At 51.4% G+C, this 14,785-nt stretch overlaps 6 protein-coding genes across 6 annotated transcripts; 2 read left to right on the top strand and 4 right to left on the bottom strand.

The window, feature by feature from the left end:
- Positions 1-481: 481 nt before the first annotated feature.
- Positions 482-1,417, top strand: M436DRAFT_84598 (ras-domain-containing protein; the record flags this gene model as incomplete). The annotated part of the gene is made up of 1 exon (XM_013569273.1): positions 482-1,417. One exon carries the CDS (start codon positions 482-484, stop codon positions 1,415-1,417), a length of 936 nt encoding a protein of 311 aa, XP_013424727.1.
- A 926-nt stretch (positions 1,418-2,343) lies between these two features.
- Positions 2,344-2,730, bottom strand: M436DRAFT_53318 (DNA-directed RNA polymerases N/8 kDa subunit superfamily; the record flags this gene model as incomplete). Its single annotated transcript, XM_013569054.1, has 4 exons — positions 2,344-2,386; positions 2,441-2,527; positions 2,584-2,642; positions 2,695-2,730. The coding sequence occupies 4 exons, from the start codon at positions 2,728-2,730 to the stop codon at positions 2,344-2,346; spliced, it is 225 nt and encodes a 74-aa protein (XP_013424508.1).
- A 258-nt stretch (positions 2,731-2,988) lies between these two features.
- On the top strand, positions 2,989-5,964 carry M436DRAFT_53446 (WD40 repeat-like protein; the record flags this gene model as incomplete). Its single annotated transcript, XM_013569078.1, has 2 exons — positions 2,989-3,428; positions 3,480-5,964. 2 exons carry the CDS (start codon positions 2,989-2,991, stop codon positions 5,962-5,964), a joined length of 2,925 nt encoding a protein of 974 aa, XP_013424532.1.
- Positions 5,965-8,385: 2,421 nt separating this feature from the next.
- M436DRAFT_53689 (alpha/beta-hydrolase) lies at positions 8,386-9,491 on the bottom strand (the record flags this gene model as incomplete). The annotated part of the gene is made up of 4 exons (XM_013569123.1): positions 8,386-8,416; positions 8,466-8,905; positions 8,986-9,147; positions 9,204-9,491. 4 exons carry the CDS (start codon positions 9,489-9,491, stop codon positions 8,386-8,388), a joined length of 921 nt encoding a protein of 306 aa, XP_013424577.1.
- An 852-nt stretch (positions 9,492-10,343) lies between these two features.
- Positions 10,344-11,127, bottom strand: M436DRAFT_84594 (barwin-like endoglucanase; the record flags this gene model as incomplete). The annotated part of the gene is made up of 2 exons (XM_013569272.1): positions 10,344-10,763; positions 10,813-11,127. 2 exons carry the CDS (start codon positions 11,125-11,127, stop codon positions 10,344-10,346), a joined length of 735 nt encoding a protein of 244 aa, XP_013424726.1.
- Positions 11,128-11,922: 795 nt separating this feature from the next.
- M436DRAFT_84593 (uncharacterized protein) lies at positions 11,923-13,463 on the bottom strand (the record flags this gene model as incomplete). The annotated part of the gene is made up of 3 exons (XM_013569271.1): positions 11,923-12,722; positions 12,781-13,255; positions 13,311-13,463. The coding sequence occupies 3 exons, from the start codon at positions 13,461-13,463 to the stop codon at positions 11,923-11,925; spliced, it is 1,428 nt and encodes a 475-aa protein (XP_013424725.1).
- Positions 13,464-14,785: the final 1,322 nt, after the last annotated feature.

The raw sequence follows: 14,785 nt of genomic DNA, 5'->3' as shown, positions 1-14,785 counted from the left end.
AGATGGACGAGAGATGCAGATGAAGTGGTACGGCAGGTGTCAAAAGCGGTGTCAAAGTGTGTCTGATGTCTAAGCTTCGGCCGGCGGAGGTCGGAAATCGGCAGTAACCTAAACAGGCAGGAACAACATCAACAGACAACTCCAGGTCCCTGAAACACCCTCTCTCTCATTCTACAACGGACTCCTTTTCCAGTCCGCTCTCTTTCCCTTCTACAGGCGACGCTTTGGGCAATGGCCGCTTGTCAAATGTTGCTGGCGCTCGCCTGCTGCTTCTAGGCTCACCACAACCCCCCACAGGCAATCACCCGGGACAACACACTGCGCCTGCGGTCAAAGTGTTCAGCAGGGCCACAAACGACCTTGCTTGTCGCACGCGCACCGGCTCAACTCGGACTCTGTCGCCTATCAAGTTAGCGACACTTTCACACTCCCTATTGGTCACCTTCCTTCTTGTTATACTGTTTTTCTAATCCCACGAGTCATGTCAGCGCCCACGACTTCGCTAGAGGCTAAGCTGGTCGTGCTCGGTTCTCAAAATGTGGGCAAGACCTCGCTGGTCCACCGTTTTGTCCACTCGACCTTTCTCCCTCCCAGCACTCCCTCGACCGTTGGCGCTTCCTTTTTGACCACCCGCGTCCACGATCCCGAAACCGACACGGACATACGCCTCCAGATCTGGGATACCGCCGGCCAGGAACGCTTCCGCAGCATCAGCAAGCTATACTATCGCGGTGCACATGCCGCCGTGCTATGCTATGATATCACGAGCAGGAAGAGCTTCGACGAGATGGGCGTATGGCTGCGGGAGCTGAGGGACAAGGCTGGCTGGGGTGACACTGAGGACTTGATCGTCCATGTTGTCGGCACCAAGAGTGATGTCGTCGCCGAAGACCCGTCCAAACGTGAAGTGCCCTTTGAGCGCTGCATCGGCTATGTCGCAGAGCAGCTCTACCCAGATCAAGTCGTCGCTGGTAGCGCTCGTCCTTCAAGCGCCATGCACAGCTCGCCTCCTAGCAACAACAACCTTGCCGCCATGGCCTCACCACACAGCAACCGCAGCAGTGGCTTCTGGGGTCAAGAGCACATATGGGACTGCTGCCACGAGATCAGCGCAAAAGATGGCGAGGGCATAGAAGAAATGTTCCGCGTCATCACCCGCAAGCTCGTCGACCAGCACCAGCGCAGACTTGACCAACAGCGCACCATCGCAGCGACCATGGGACGCACTCCTTTCACTGAGGGCGGCCCAAGCTACTTCGACCTCCCAAATGGTGGCACAGGCAGCTTCCGCGTTGGACATGGCGACAAGCGACGCAGCTGGCTAGGCTTTCCCAATACGCCCGGTGCAGTCAGCTATGCATCCGAGGCTGGCGAGAGTGAGGATAATACTAACGTCAGAAAGGGACGATGCTGTTGATCACCTTCTCACACACTTACCCAATCCTTCATACGGCCCACTCTTCACCCACAACAACCTTCTATTACACTTACCTTCTGGTTGTCACTTTCTGGACATGACCCACCTCGGGACCCCCGACAACATTCTGCTCCCTTCTTCTCCCTTGCACCTTTGTTTTCGTGGTATGGCATTCATCTGATCTGAGCGGTTTATGCATGCATGGCGTTTTACGGGTTTCACATTGTACGATATGGTGAACGACTTGAGCATATCTTGAATTGCTTTGTCATACTTTTATGCGTGAGCGAGGCGAGCACTGAACAGCGGCATCCATTGTTATTAGTTTTCGTTTCGAGTTCTTTGCAGATTGCACAAGCACTTTTTTGTCCCATGACTGAATGACAATGCATACGTTCTCGAACAAATGAGGAGATGGTTGCCCAACATTGCTTGTCGTGCGTGAAGTGCAACAGTGGACTGTTTGATGTAGTGGATAGCCCTGTAAGCACAATGTCTTGGGTATGACCTGAGCGAACGCAGCTGTGATAGCGAAAGTTCAAGGTAAGGCTACTGACCCATAAGCAATAATCAAGAGGCTTGCATGTGCATGTGCATTTCAGAAAGCGCAGAAAGGAAAGTGTTGCGGAAAGCCAGAAGATTCCAATGGCCAAGATCAGGATTGGCAGGCTGTGAAAGTGGGAGGGGTGTTTCGAGTTGGTTGTCTTTGTTCAGCTGCAGGCTTTTGTCGATCCTTTTGCAAGCTCATTTTTGTTCTTCGTGATGTTTCATCCTCCATCAACTTTTCTGACTTGTTCAACTAGTCATCCGTCCACCCCTTTCTCGAAAAGAAGGACCACCCAGAACTCCATGCTTTGAAGGAATATGCCCAAGAACGCCGGATTGTTGTATGCAAAAGAGGTATGGTTTGTGTGTGAGAGAGGTGTCTAGACGCGCTGTCTGATGATGTCGCGCTCGTTGGGGTTGTAACTGATGAGACGTGTCAGTGGAAAGGACGCTGAGAAGAGGCAGAGGATGGCGTACCGGAGCAGCTTCTCGATCAGGTCGACGTGGGTCATGAGCATACGGCGACAGCAGTAGCGTGTCAGGCCGAGCTTGTCCATGGCGTCACTGTTGTGGCTCTGTCAGAATGCTGTGTGACTGATCGCATAGGGTCGCAGACTCACCCATCGGGCATGCCCTCGTCCAGCAGAGCCATGTAGCGCTCCCAGAGGTCGGCGACAACCTTGTCCTCAAGTCAGCGCATTGCGAGAGAGAGGTGAGCGTCGTGCACTGACCTTGCCGCAGGAGAAACAGCGGATGGGGATGATCATCTTGTGTGTGGTATGGATGCGCTTGGTATTGGGAGTTGTGTAAAAGGAGCGACTTGTTTGCGATGATCGAGGGCGACAGCGATGGTGGTTCAAGAGCGGCCTCCAGTCGCAAAGTCGACAGTTGATCGCAAAAAGTGGCGCCAAGCAATTTCTCCGCGCTCAAGGAATTTCTGGAGCCCGCGATGCCGACGAGGGTTCAACCAACTTTTTTCTGAAGTGGCCGGAAGCAGCGAAACACAAACCTTGGAAGTTGCAACCATGTCCGATACACAATTAAAGAGAAAGCGCTCGGTGCGTGATGCTGCTGCTTTGCCCAAGCGCCAGAAGAGCGACCACCTGAACCAGCACACAACCACAACCACAACCACTCCCAGGCCTGTCAAGACGCAAACACCAAAGTCGACACCAAAGACCCAGATTCTCGGCTCTGTCAGCACGCCGACTGTCATTCTCCCGCAAACCGCTGGCTCAACAGACAACAATGCGCTACAGGTAGCCACCACTCCAGCACAAGGAAAGAAGGCGAGGCGAGGTCGTGATGCCTCTAGAAGAAAGGGCGCAGATCGCGTTGCTGTAGACCAGGGCCAGGTCGTCGATAAGCCACAAGCAAGAGTCGACGGAAAGTCGCCCTGGACTCTGTCCAAGCCTCTGGGTGGAAGATTCGTCCTGCACGACCCCATCTTTGCCCAGGACGAGAGGTATGTTAGACTCCGCCATGCTCTCTCCTAGCACTTTCTAACACTTCACAGCTGCATCTTTGCCTCGAACGGCCGAGAAATCGAGGTCCTGTCAATTGCCACATCGCTGGTCGAGAGAAAGCTGCCTGGTCCCGATCGCTCCGCCACTGCTTTCGCCGTCTCATTCGCCGACGAGGAGGATCTGTACATTGCTTCATCAACAGGTCGTGTTCAGCGCTGGAACTGGATTACTGGTTCTCCCGTAGACGATGACATCAAATTTGAGGGGGCCGTCTCTGCCTTGATCGTCACACCGTCAGAGGATGCTTCACAAGACGCTCTGTTCGCCATCTGCCACAATGACGAGGACTGGAACATTGTTGCTGGAGGCCGCTCTGTCTACACATCCAAGGACGCCCTCAGCCATCTCCGCATTGAGGGCCAATTTATTGTCGCTGCTACCTCGACGAAGCTGGTTATCGGCAAACGCATTGCTTCAGAGAACTCGCCTCGCTATGACTTTGTCGAAATCACTGTCTCCGCCGGCGTGACGAGTCTCGAGTGCAGAATCGAGTCCAGCGAGTCAAAGAAGAAGGCAAAGACGGAAAACCTCTCGGTTGCTGTTGGAAACGTCTCTGGTGAAATTTTCCTCTACGAAAACGTGTACCCCTCGGACAAATCTGCCGAGTCCTTGACTCCTCGCACCCTTCATTGGCACCGCGAGGCTGTTGCCACTGTCAAATGGTCCAAGGACGGCACGTATCTTATTTCTGGTGGAAGAGAAACTGTTCTCGTGCTCTGGCAGCTGTCGACCGGCAAGAAGCAGTTTCTTCCCCATTTGACTGCTGAGATTGAGCGTCTTACTGTTTCGCCTAACGGTACATCATATGCTATCCAACTCGCCGATAACTCGGTCATGGTTCTTTCCACCACTGAACTCAAGCCCACCGCAAACTTCGCCGGACTGCAGGCCCAGTCATGTGTTGACAAGAACACTGCTGCTCAAATCGACACCGAGAAGGGCTTCTTGCGTGCCGCTGCCGCCACTCTAAACCCCATCTCTCCTGATCAGCTCCTGTTGTCTGTACCTGCTTCGACCAACGAGTCTTCTCAACACACTGCATCAGCCGCTCCCCGACCTTTCCTACAAACCTACGATATTTCCAACGACCGTCACATCTCTCGTCAAGCCTTGACGCGAAACATGGTAACCGACTACAACAAGGGCCCCGAAGGCAATCGTATCAAGGTCCCTGATGTTTCTTTCCTGCAAGTCAGCCACGACGGCCAATGGCTCGCCACAGCTGAAACCTGGTCTCCTCCTTACCCTGATGTTGAACACTTGGCTGCTGACAAGGCTTCGAATGACGAGCAACGTCAGTTCCGTCGTGAAGTCTACCTCAAGATCTGGCGCTGGGATGCTGAACGCAATCTCTGGGCCTTGGAAACGAGAGTCGACAGCCCTCATCAGTTGGGCGCTGATTCTCAGCCTGGCAGAATTCTAAATCTTGTTGCTGATCCTGTCGAGGTCGGATTCGCAAGTGTTGGCGAGGACAGCTGTGTTCGTGTCTGGAAGCCCAAGACTCGCCTTCGCAACGGTATTGTCGTTCGTGGTAGCAAGGCTGAAGGCCTCGTTGACTGGTCATGCCGACACTCCATCCCTCTAGACCGCAGTGTCGAGCTGGCTGAGATTTCAGACTCATCGAGCCTTCTCCCTCCTCCTACAGGCGCCGCACTTGCATATTCTGAAGACGGTTCCACTCTAGCTGTCTCTCAAGCTTTCGAGCACGTCACCGAAACTCCCACTGTGCACTTCATCAACGCAATAGATGGTGCCGCTGAGCAAGCGCGCTCCGGGTTCTTCACCGGTATCGTCCGCGCTCTCGCCTTCCTCGATCGCCATCTCATTGTCCTCGCCGACCAAACCATCGCAGTCTGGGACATCGTTGACGAAGTTCAGCTCTACTGCATCAACCTCGAACGTGCAGCACGCTTCGGCACCTCCATCCTCACCACGAACCTTGATGACAAGACCTTTGCTGTTTCAACGAAGTCAAAGGGCGGTGCCTCTCGTGTGCAAATCTTCAGCCCCACAAGTTCGGCGCCTCAATTCAACCAGTCGCTGCCATATCCTGCATCAGCTGTGTTGGCTGTCAAGGGTAGAAGAGGCTACAAGATGTTGACCACTGCTGCTGAAGTGTTCACTCTTATTCCCCGCGCCGCCGCTCCCTCTCTCACAGGCGTCCGCACCACACGTCGTGGCAAGCGCTCTGGTGCCAACGCTGCCTCCACTATTGCCACATCTGCTGTACCCAGCTCGGCACCTGCCCCTGAGATCTTGGAAGATGCAGAGATGTCAGAGGAGCAACCAGCTGCTGATGTCTATCTGATTGAGAACGACGAGGAAGCCGACAAGCCGGTTGTCAGACCTGAGCAATTGGCTCAAGTGTTTGACAGAGATAACATTGCGCTTATGCCTGTTAGCGAGATGTTCAATGCTGTGGTGGGATTGTTTGCAAGGAAACCTAGAGCTGTGCCTGTTGCTGCTGCTGCATAGATGTTCTTGACGATGGGCAGGTAGCAGGTGGCTGTGAGTAGAGAGTTTCAAAATACCCATTTCCTTACTTCGACTACTCTACTTTACTCCGTATGTGATTGTATTGCAGAGTGATTGTTGTTTTATTGTCCACGTCAAAGCAGATTCCATGTCCTGATTCCTTCAAGGCCAACTGGAGCACACTTGAGCCACGAAGTAAATCTCAAACAGTATCAATGCTTGGTTAGAAGCACCGAAATCGCATCTAGAAGGACGCCCGACAGGTGTCAAGATATAGATCTTCTGTTTCAGGCTGGCATGGAAAAAGAACGTCTTGGCTTCAAATCTGGATCATTGATGAAGAGACTCTTTGGAACAGTACTGTTGCAACCGGAGAATGGCAGGTTCAGGGTATCCTTCCCATGGAGAGTCGTGTTTCCGTGCGAAAGCTCGAGTGGGAGGAGTCCTCGAGAAGATGTAGTTTGATTAAATCGATGTAGAGAGATGGTCAAGTGGAGGAAGGGATATGGGGCCTGATGACTCGAGTACACGTTTGCTCTGGACTCAAGTAATCTAGTATAGGTTCGAATACCTCTATACGCAAGATGTGGTGCAGGGCTGTTGCTGCCTCTTCGCGACTTCGTCAAAGCATAAAACTACTCACGGCATTCTATAGCTTAGAGCAGGAGAGTAGGTCTGTGTATGTCCTGCCCTGGAATGTGTTTCTATGCAAATATGGTCAGAGTGAGGTTGCTAAGTGAGGATAGTTGATTGGGAAGATGTAAGGTTGAATAGTCGCCGGAGAGATGAGAGAATGAGGAAGGAACACTGACCTGATCACTCACGTCTGCTCCACATCGATACTTTGACGGCGTATGGTGTCGGTGTGGCCGTGGATTCACATCCTTCAGCCCGTGGTCACTCGGGCGAGAACGAGGAAGGAATGGGAGAATAATATTGGTAGTAACAGTTGAAGAAGACGTGGCCAGATCGATATATCAGTATCGTACCAGGAAACGATTCCAACGATTGCGAATTTCGGCCATATGAGTATGCGACGTCAATCGTGCAAAACAGCTTTGATCGTCAGAGTTAGTAGCATGTGATAGACAATCTGGAATTCCATGGAAGAGGGGTCCTCTAAGATTGTTCTGCTCCAAATTGGTCATAGATATCTTGAATCATATGATCAAGGGATTGCTGTTGAGTATCACTGACAAGCTGATGGATGAGCATTAGTATGTTAACCTCGTGCGGCAGATCTAGTAGAACATCTAGTGGCATTATATAGGGAAGGGTATACAATCAACCATTGTTGTCTCCACTCCTTGCCACCTGGCAATGTCTATCTGTTCGGAGTATCACGCGAGATTAGGCACGCAAACGATCGGCGTATCACCATTCCCTCCACATAGGTCCACAGGGTACGTGTATGGCAAGAGTCACCGATACTTTGCTTACTGGTCGTGCGAGAGGAGACTTGGAGGTCAAATGTATGCCTGTTGCCGTATTTCCATATGCGGCTGCTCTTCATCGAAGTCTGCAAGTAGAGACAGGTGGTCGATAACGCGAAACAGAAATTCAGGGGCTTTTTGGGTCACAATCGATGAAGCTGTTCCACAAATCATTAGTTTATCGATAGCTTCGCCGTTTGGTGATGACAATGTACTTGAGACTTGCCACAAGAGTGTGTCAGCATATACGAAAGACTGTCATCCCGAGAGCCCTACAAGTAGATTCGCAAAGCTCCGTGAGTCGTTTCAATCAACACGGCTTTGCTGTTTGTTATCAAGGGGGAGAAACTATACAGATCAATGTGTCTTCATGTGTTGGTGTATCCCTACATGCGGTCGTACTTCATCGAGCTTTACAAGTAGAGACCGTGGGTCGGGAGTCCGAGCAAGGGGTTCATAGATTCTTCGGATCATCGACCCGGTTGTTTAGCTTTGCGTTCGACAAACTGAGTGAGCTCAAGCCCCTTTATGTATGACCGTGCTTCATGTATCTGGCGAGTTCGCTGCTGCTCAGGCATACATTGAATGTCCATTGGTATGCTTAGACGAACTGGGAGCGACCCGTGGGGTTTGTGAGAGACTCGGGGTTGAGCACGGACTCTGATTGGAAGTGAAAGGTGTTGCGGAAGTCTACGGAGGTGCGTTAATATGTGAGAAACCAGGAAGTCACGATTCGAAATGTTTTTTCCACTTGTCGACGACTTGGCGAGAGAAGTTTGGGATGCGGAAGGAGGTCAAGGAGGTCAAGGAAGCCGCGTCCAGAAGCACGTCTGCTTCAAACATATTCGGATTGGATTGGATTGAACATAATCTGCTTCCAGAGCAACTACGGACTCAACACCACTCACAGTCGTTCTCCCGCTCGGATCCTGACGTGCCCCTATCACGAAGACCTCTCCGAAGAGAACTTCTCTCGATCAGTGGCTACTTAAAGACCGAACCAAGCCATGTCTTGGGCACTGCGATGATGTCAGCAATTGAAGCACACCAAAAATAACATCGACATACCCATTGATAGGAACAGTGTGTCCAACGTTCAAAGCATAGATACCCTGAACCTTGCCCAGAGGGTTGGTTGAATCAACACCCCAGATATCAGTAGTGTATCCATTAGCAGGGAAGTTGTTCTTGACAGTCTGAGGCTTGGTAGCATCGTAGCCGAAAACACCTGTCCACTCCTTGACACTCTCTCTGTAGTTGTTGGGGCGAAGAGTGGTGTCAATGCTGCCGTGGTAGACTTGGAAGCGGGGACGGGAACCGCTGTAGCCGGGGTACATTCCCTTGACGACGTTGGTCCAGTAGGCGGCGGATTGGTCGACGTTGCCTTGAGCGCAGGTGGAGTTCCAGGCATCGACGGCACCGGAGGAAGAGACGAAGCAGCCGGCGGGGACGCCGGAGTAGGCGGTGGCGGCAGCGAAGAGTTCAGGGTAGGTAGCGGCCATGACGTTCTGTGTCATGTCAGTGGTCTGCAATATTCGAGAATGACATGTCTTCATGTGATCGAAAGCATGGGATATGGAGAACTCACGGTCATCATGGCACCAGAGCTGGAGCCGGTAACAAAGACCTTGCTGGCATCACCGTTGTACTTCTTGAGGGCGTAGGTGACCATGTTGGCAATGGCGTTGCTGTCACCACCTCCATTGTGCTTCAAGGACTTCTGCGAAGAGACATCCCAGCAAGTTCCGCTCTGATCCTGTTGTCAGCATATATACATATCTATGTTTCGCACCAGGTATCACTGACGTGGGGAGAAGAAGGATAGATGACGATGAAACCCTTCTGGTCAGCCAGCTTGGCGTAGGGAGAGCCCTGGTAGTAAGCCTGGGCAGTACCAGTGCAGTAGTGAATGGCAACGATGATCGGAGGCTTAGCAGCAAGCTTGGTAGGTACATAGATGTACATGCCAGTTCCACTGGGGTTGTCGCCAAAGTTCTGGACCTGAGTGAGCTGGGCCGCACGACCAGCGAGCGAGTTGGCAGACACGGCACCCAGAAGGGCAAAGACGGGAGCAATGAGCGAAGAGAAATGCATCTTGTATGGAAAAGAGAGAGTGGTGATGGACGAGCAAAGAAGAACTCTTGTCTGGGGATTACCTCGAGGTTTTATATACTTGTCTTGAGTTCGTTTGGCTTCCTGTCACGCTGCAGCTATATTGCTTGTCTCCTCCAAGCGTTGGCATGGCGGAAGAAGTTGATACACTGATGGCTGGTCGGACCGTTCGAGACGCACGCTTGCCTCCAGGATGAATGCAGTGGGGTCGTCTGACAGGCCTTGCTGAAACGAGGAATGGATCAAGGCGTCGGTTAAGATTACTATAGGCAAAAGTCCATGGTTACATCAAACATGCTCTGTGCATATTAGAGTATACTGGTGAAGAAGTGCAATACGTACGAGTAGAGGTTCTCTTGTGCGGGGGTGTTGTTCGCTTGGCCAAAGTTGAAACAGAGGGAGCGGTTGAGTTCGGCCGAGTTAGAGTAGACGACGCTGATGGATTCTTTCTATTTGCACGACAACAAGCTGCAGATCATGACCTTGGATTCTGCCATACTTTGATAGTAGAGACGTTCGCTGCCGCCAAACAATCAACCATCATCTCAGCCTAAGAATATCACGGACATTTCACTTGCAAATTTCCACCAGTAGTGATGAGCATGGAGGAAGATGTTGGTCATGGTATTGGTGTTCTGCCAGCCAGGGCATGGTTCTTGAATTGGCTCCATATCGAATGCGCCTAGAGTTTGAACTATATTGCAGACCCGCCTCTCCATGCTTGCTAACAACAAACAAGGTCCAGCCTGTTGTTCCACGAAGAGTCTTCCTTCAGAACCTCCATCAGGCTTCATCTTGGCATCACCCACAGGTTTGAAAGTCATCCTACGCAGCTTAAGCCTTGTAGTTGGCAGTGCCCTTGGTGGTTTTGCCAGAAGTCATGTCAACGTCCTTGACAACAACGGTATCCCCATTCTCGGAGGTAACTCTGACCCAGGCAGTCTTTGTGTTCGTACCGCCGTTACCGGAAAGTGCGAAGTAGTTGTTGACGTTTCTCGTGGTCGCCTTCCAGGTCTTGCCGCTGTCGGCACTGACCTCAAGCTTGGTGGTACGGAGACGAGCGTTGAAGACGGTGGCAGCGAACCAGTACTGAGAAGCACCTCCGTGCATCTTGATTTGAAGACCATCGGTAATGGGGCAAGGAACAAACTGCCACTCGATAGGAATCTCGCCGAGGTTCTTGTTGGCGAGCTGGGAGAACATGTCAGGAGACATATCCAAGTGGTTCTTGTCGCCACCGGTCTTGTTGGTGACCTAGACACAGGATCAGCACACGCCATACTCATGATTCGAGATTTCTCACCATGGCAATCTTCTTAGCACCACCCTTATAGGATATTTCGACACACCCACCACAATCGGCGCCATTGGCCCAGATGGTCTCTGAGACACAGGTAGAGCCTGCGATAGTGGAGGGAAGAACATAGTCGGTGAAGGCGCAAGCGCCCTGCTGCCAGCAAGCTTCTTCGCCACAGTTCTCACCGTACCAAGTGCCCTTGCCTTCATTCAAGGCTCTCTCATAGAGAGCGGGGTTGGGGCTGGTAGCAGGTGCAGCAATTGCGAGAGGTGCAAGCACCACGGCGGCGGCCAGCGCAGCGTTTGAGGAAGAAAAGAGCATCTTTCAAAGAGTGACTGTAGTTGAAATGTTGAGTTGGAAAGAGAAAGAGTGATTGAAACAGGTATCTTTGAGTCCGAGAAGAGTTCTGGTCTTATAGCATCTCCAATCGTGAAATTGCACTTTCGATGCAGAGTGCTCTTGGCCGCATCACGTACAAGGTTTAGCTGCAACGCGCATTGCTTGTTTGACCATCATCGTGTAATTAGGCCTTCAAATCTCGAGTGCATTGACGTCGGGCCTATTCTTTGATGTACGCGTGAACTATCGGGAAAGCCGAAACTTGACTTATTGCGTCAACCTTGTCGTGAGGTGGAGCCCAGATTCATTTAGTGGCTGACATAAGGCCTCGATCGTTCGTCCCATTCTTTTGACTGTCCCATAATATGTGCCTGAAACACATCATGGGTAGATGCCACCTCCCCGTACGCAAAGGTTTGTAACGCGGCTACCTACCAAAATGCACAGTGTTCTGAAGACCTGGATTGGATCGATTGAGATATAGTGTCTCCGAAGCTCTCTTTGGTTCCATCTTTGATCTAGAAACCACTGTGCCTTTTTTAGCGAACATTGTGTTCTACACCTTCTCAGGAGAGAGAAGCGTAGGGCACTGGAGTTACAAAGTTTAGCACACGGGGAAGCAACAAGACCCGTCGGGAGACTCTGAAAATGGGGAACAACCATATTCGAGTCCATCGCAACGCAATTTTTGTTAGGGCTGCTGTCGCTATGGTCAGAAATGAAAAAAAAAATGATGCTTCGATAAGCTGTCCCCGTCATCATATCTCCTCCTTGTCATCAGTCTCCATCCTCGTGGCCATCAGACTCGTTGCCCTTGAACATCGCCATAGCAGCTGTCTTGTCTTTCGCAGGGCCCAACAATTTGACCAGCGATAATTTGTGTCTCGCACATGCATCCAACTCCTGGGCTCTGATGATAGTTTTGGGCACCTCCTCTGGCACACCGCTCTTCGTGTACTTCACGACCCTTCCAGCCAAACTCATCACCTTTCGGAGCTCTGGCTCGCGTCCGACGAGTTTCTCAAGCAATGGCTTGATCGTCTTGTCCGAGACTTGGTCCAAAGTGGACTGCCACACAGACTTTCGCATCAGCAGTAGGGATCCCTCGCCAAAGACGCTGACGAACAAGCACATGTTCTTTGCGGTCATCTTCTGTGCCTTAAGCAGCCTAGTTTTCTCCTTGATGTCCTCCTCAGAATGGCCGCTGGATGCACCATATCCCAGAACATCGAGTAGGTGACGAGCAAGGAATGTCATCCTTGTGACAGCGGTATTCCTTGCACGTTCACCTCGGGTGTCCAGGTACTCACGAGCAAGTCCCTCCAACTGATCATGCGGTACCTTGTCGACTTGATCGAGCTGAGTCTCCAGCTCATGAAGAGCCAGACCTAGGTCGTAGTAGGCGAAAATTTCTCTGCATTGCGACATGGTGGATGACCCGATGGCGCTCCACAGTGCTTTGAAGCTGTGTGCGACAATTCGAACAGGGCCTTTTGATCCTTCTGATGTCGACTTGAGTCTTGGTTGCCCGGTTGATAGCGATGGTGTCTTTGGTTCGGTAAAGTTCGTTGGCCAGTCTGACGAGATCATCGACGCTTTCGTACGAGAACATATGCTCCAGTATACCAGTCATACCAGCAGCCCACCCTGAAGTACTATGGGGCTTGATGCAGATGCTCCACGATGCGTGCCACTTTTCCATGCCGCAGGGGATTTTAACGTCTTTCTTTTTGTGGCGCGAGGGGCCTGAAGGTCGTGGTTGGGCAGCGGGCATTCGTGGGGGTGCAGCGAGTGCTGTCTGGCTTCGATGATCAGATGCCGTAGCAGGCTCCTCGTCCTCGTCTTCGTCTGAAATTGGATTCTCTGGCCCCGAGACTGTCGCAATTTTGGCAGCTTTTGTCGTCTTGTGCGAGACTTGGTGAGGCGGAGCCTCGCTGGCTGAATGTACCAGCTTCAAAGCCGAGCGCGAGATTGACCCATTGACGGTTCCTTGCTCTTTCTTTTTGGCTTCTCCGAGGAGATAGACATTCTTTACGAGGTAATGCCATCTCTCGGTAGCTCCCTGGGCGGTTGGTGCTGAATCCATGAAACCGGCAACGATATTCCAGAACTGTTCAGATTGCGTGGTCAGGATGGGATAGAGTCAACTCTTGCAGGATTCTAACCTTTGTGCCCAGTCTCTCGCCTGTGACATCAATGCATTCGAGATCATCCCCGTCGGAAACAGGGGAGTCCTGTCGCTGCTTTTGACGCTTGTTGCTTGTAGGGGTTCCGGCCATGTTGCGGGCGCGTTTGCGTCTTGTGGTTGAAGTCGGCATGATCGATAACGGTATACTGCTCAGGAGAGGATCATGTGAGTTGCAGGAACAAACCTGATCTTGACGGGCTCGGATTGCTAATTGTGAAAACACCTTTGATATATTGTCAGCTCATCAGTAGTACGGATTAGACATTGTTGCTGTGAGGTTCAGAGTAACGCTACTGATGCCGAATGATGCCCATTATCAGTTCCAAGGCGAGACAATTGTTTAACAAGAGTAGTGACATTGTAAGAAGTCAAAAAGACTCACGGCTAGTAAGGTGTGGATGTGACCGAACGTCCTCGACTGTGTTCTGCGCGAACAGACCTGAGATGAGGCGTGGTTGGCTCGATAGAGAGATGTTGGGTTTCGCGCCTACACAGCAGAATGGATGAGCCTCTGGAAGTAACAACAGCCTTGTGCGCAAGTCAATATCCAAGCAGGAAGCTCGTGGGTGGAGGAGGTCGCGGCCACTCTCGACGTCCGCCAAGCAAGCAAGCAAGCAATTAAGAGACACAACAGTGCACTGCTTCGTTGTCATTGCTCTCGTTTAGTTCCTCCGTTGTGTTCGCTTGCTCAACAGTCTTGACAAGTTCATCAATCATATTAGCAATTTGCTCCGATCCTCTGCTCTCCACTTTCTCATCAACTACAAGAATTCGACTCTTCCTCTCGTAGCTAAGCATGCACAAGCTGAGTGTCTCCAAAGCCAGGCCAGTCTTGAGAATGTCAAGCAGTTCGACTCCATCTTCGGTGTTGTCAACATATAGAGTTGTGTTGGATACACTCAGATGTCGCAAGGTCCGTGAGTTGTTCCATAACATCTTAAAGATGGACCTGTCAACAAAACAATGTTCGAGTGATATCCGCTGTAAACGGTACTCGAAATGTACAGCATGAGCGAGTTCGCTAAAACTCGCAGAATCGAGTTGCGGTAGGTCAGTAATTTCAAATGACTCTATTGATATGGATCTCAGCCGTAACCACCTGCCCTTGTTACATACTTGAATGACATGCGGTCCAATCTCGTCACATGGATCCGTGAGCTTCACAGTCATATCCCATCTAGGTATGTATCCGTTCGTGTCATTGAGTGGCAAAAACTCGTCCGTGTCATAGAGGGCCAGCTCTTTGAGCAATCGGTGCAATCCCATATGCCTGTCGATCGCTTGTGGATCGGACGAGTTCCATTGGAGATCGAGAGAGATTCCACTTATAAGACAGTCCGACTCCTGGCCTACTGTGACCAGATCCTGAAGAGTTTGTGCAACCAGCGAACGACCATATCGAGCAAGATCAACTGAGCTGTACAATTTATTGTAGCCAAATCCCCGGCGGTA

The sequence above is a fragment of the Aureobasidium namibiae genome, assembly GCF_000721765.1.
Source record: "Aureobasidium namibiae CBS 147.97 unplaced genomic scaffold scaffold_16, whole genome shotgun sequence".
NCBI classification, from domain to species: Eukaryota; Fungi; Ascomycota; class Dothideomycetes; order Dothideales; family Saccotheciaceae; genus Aureobasidium; species Aureobasidium namibiae.
Note: the sequence above shows the minus strand (reverse complement) of the source record. Positions and strands in the feature narration are given on the sequence as shown.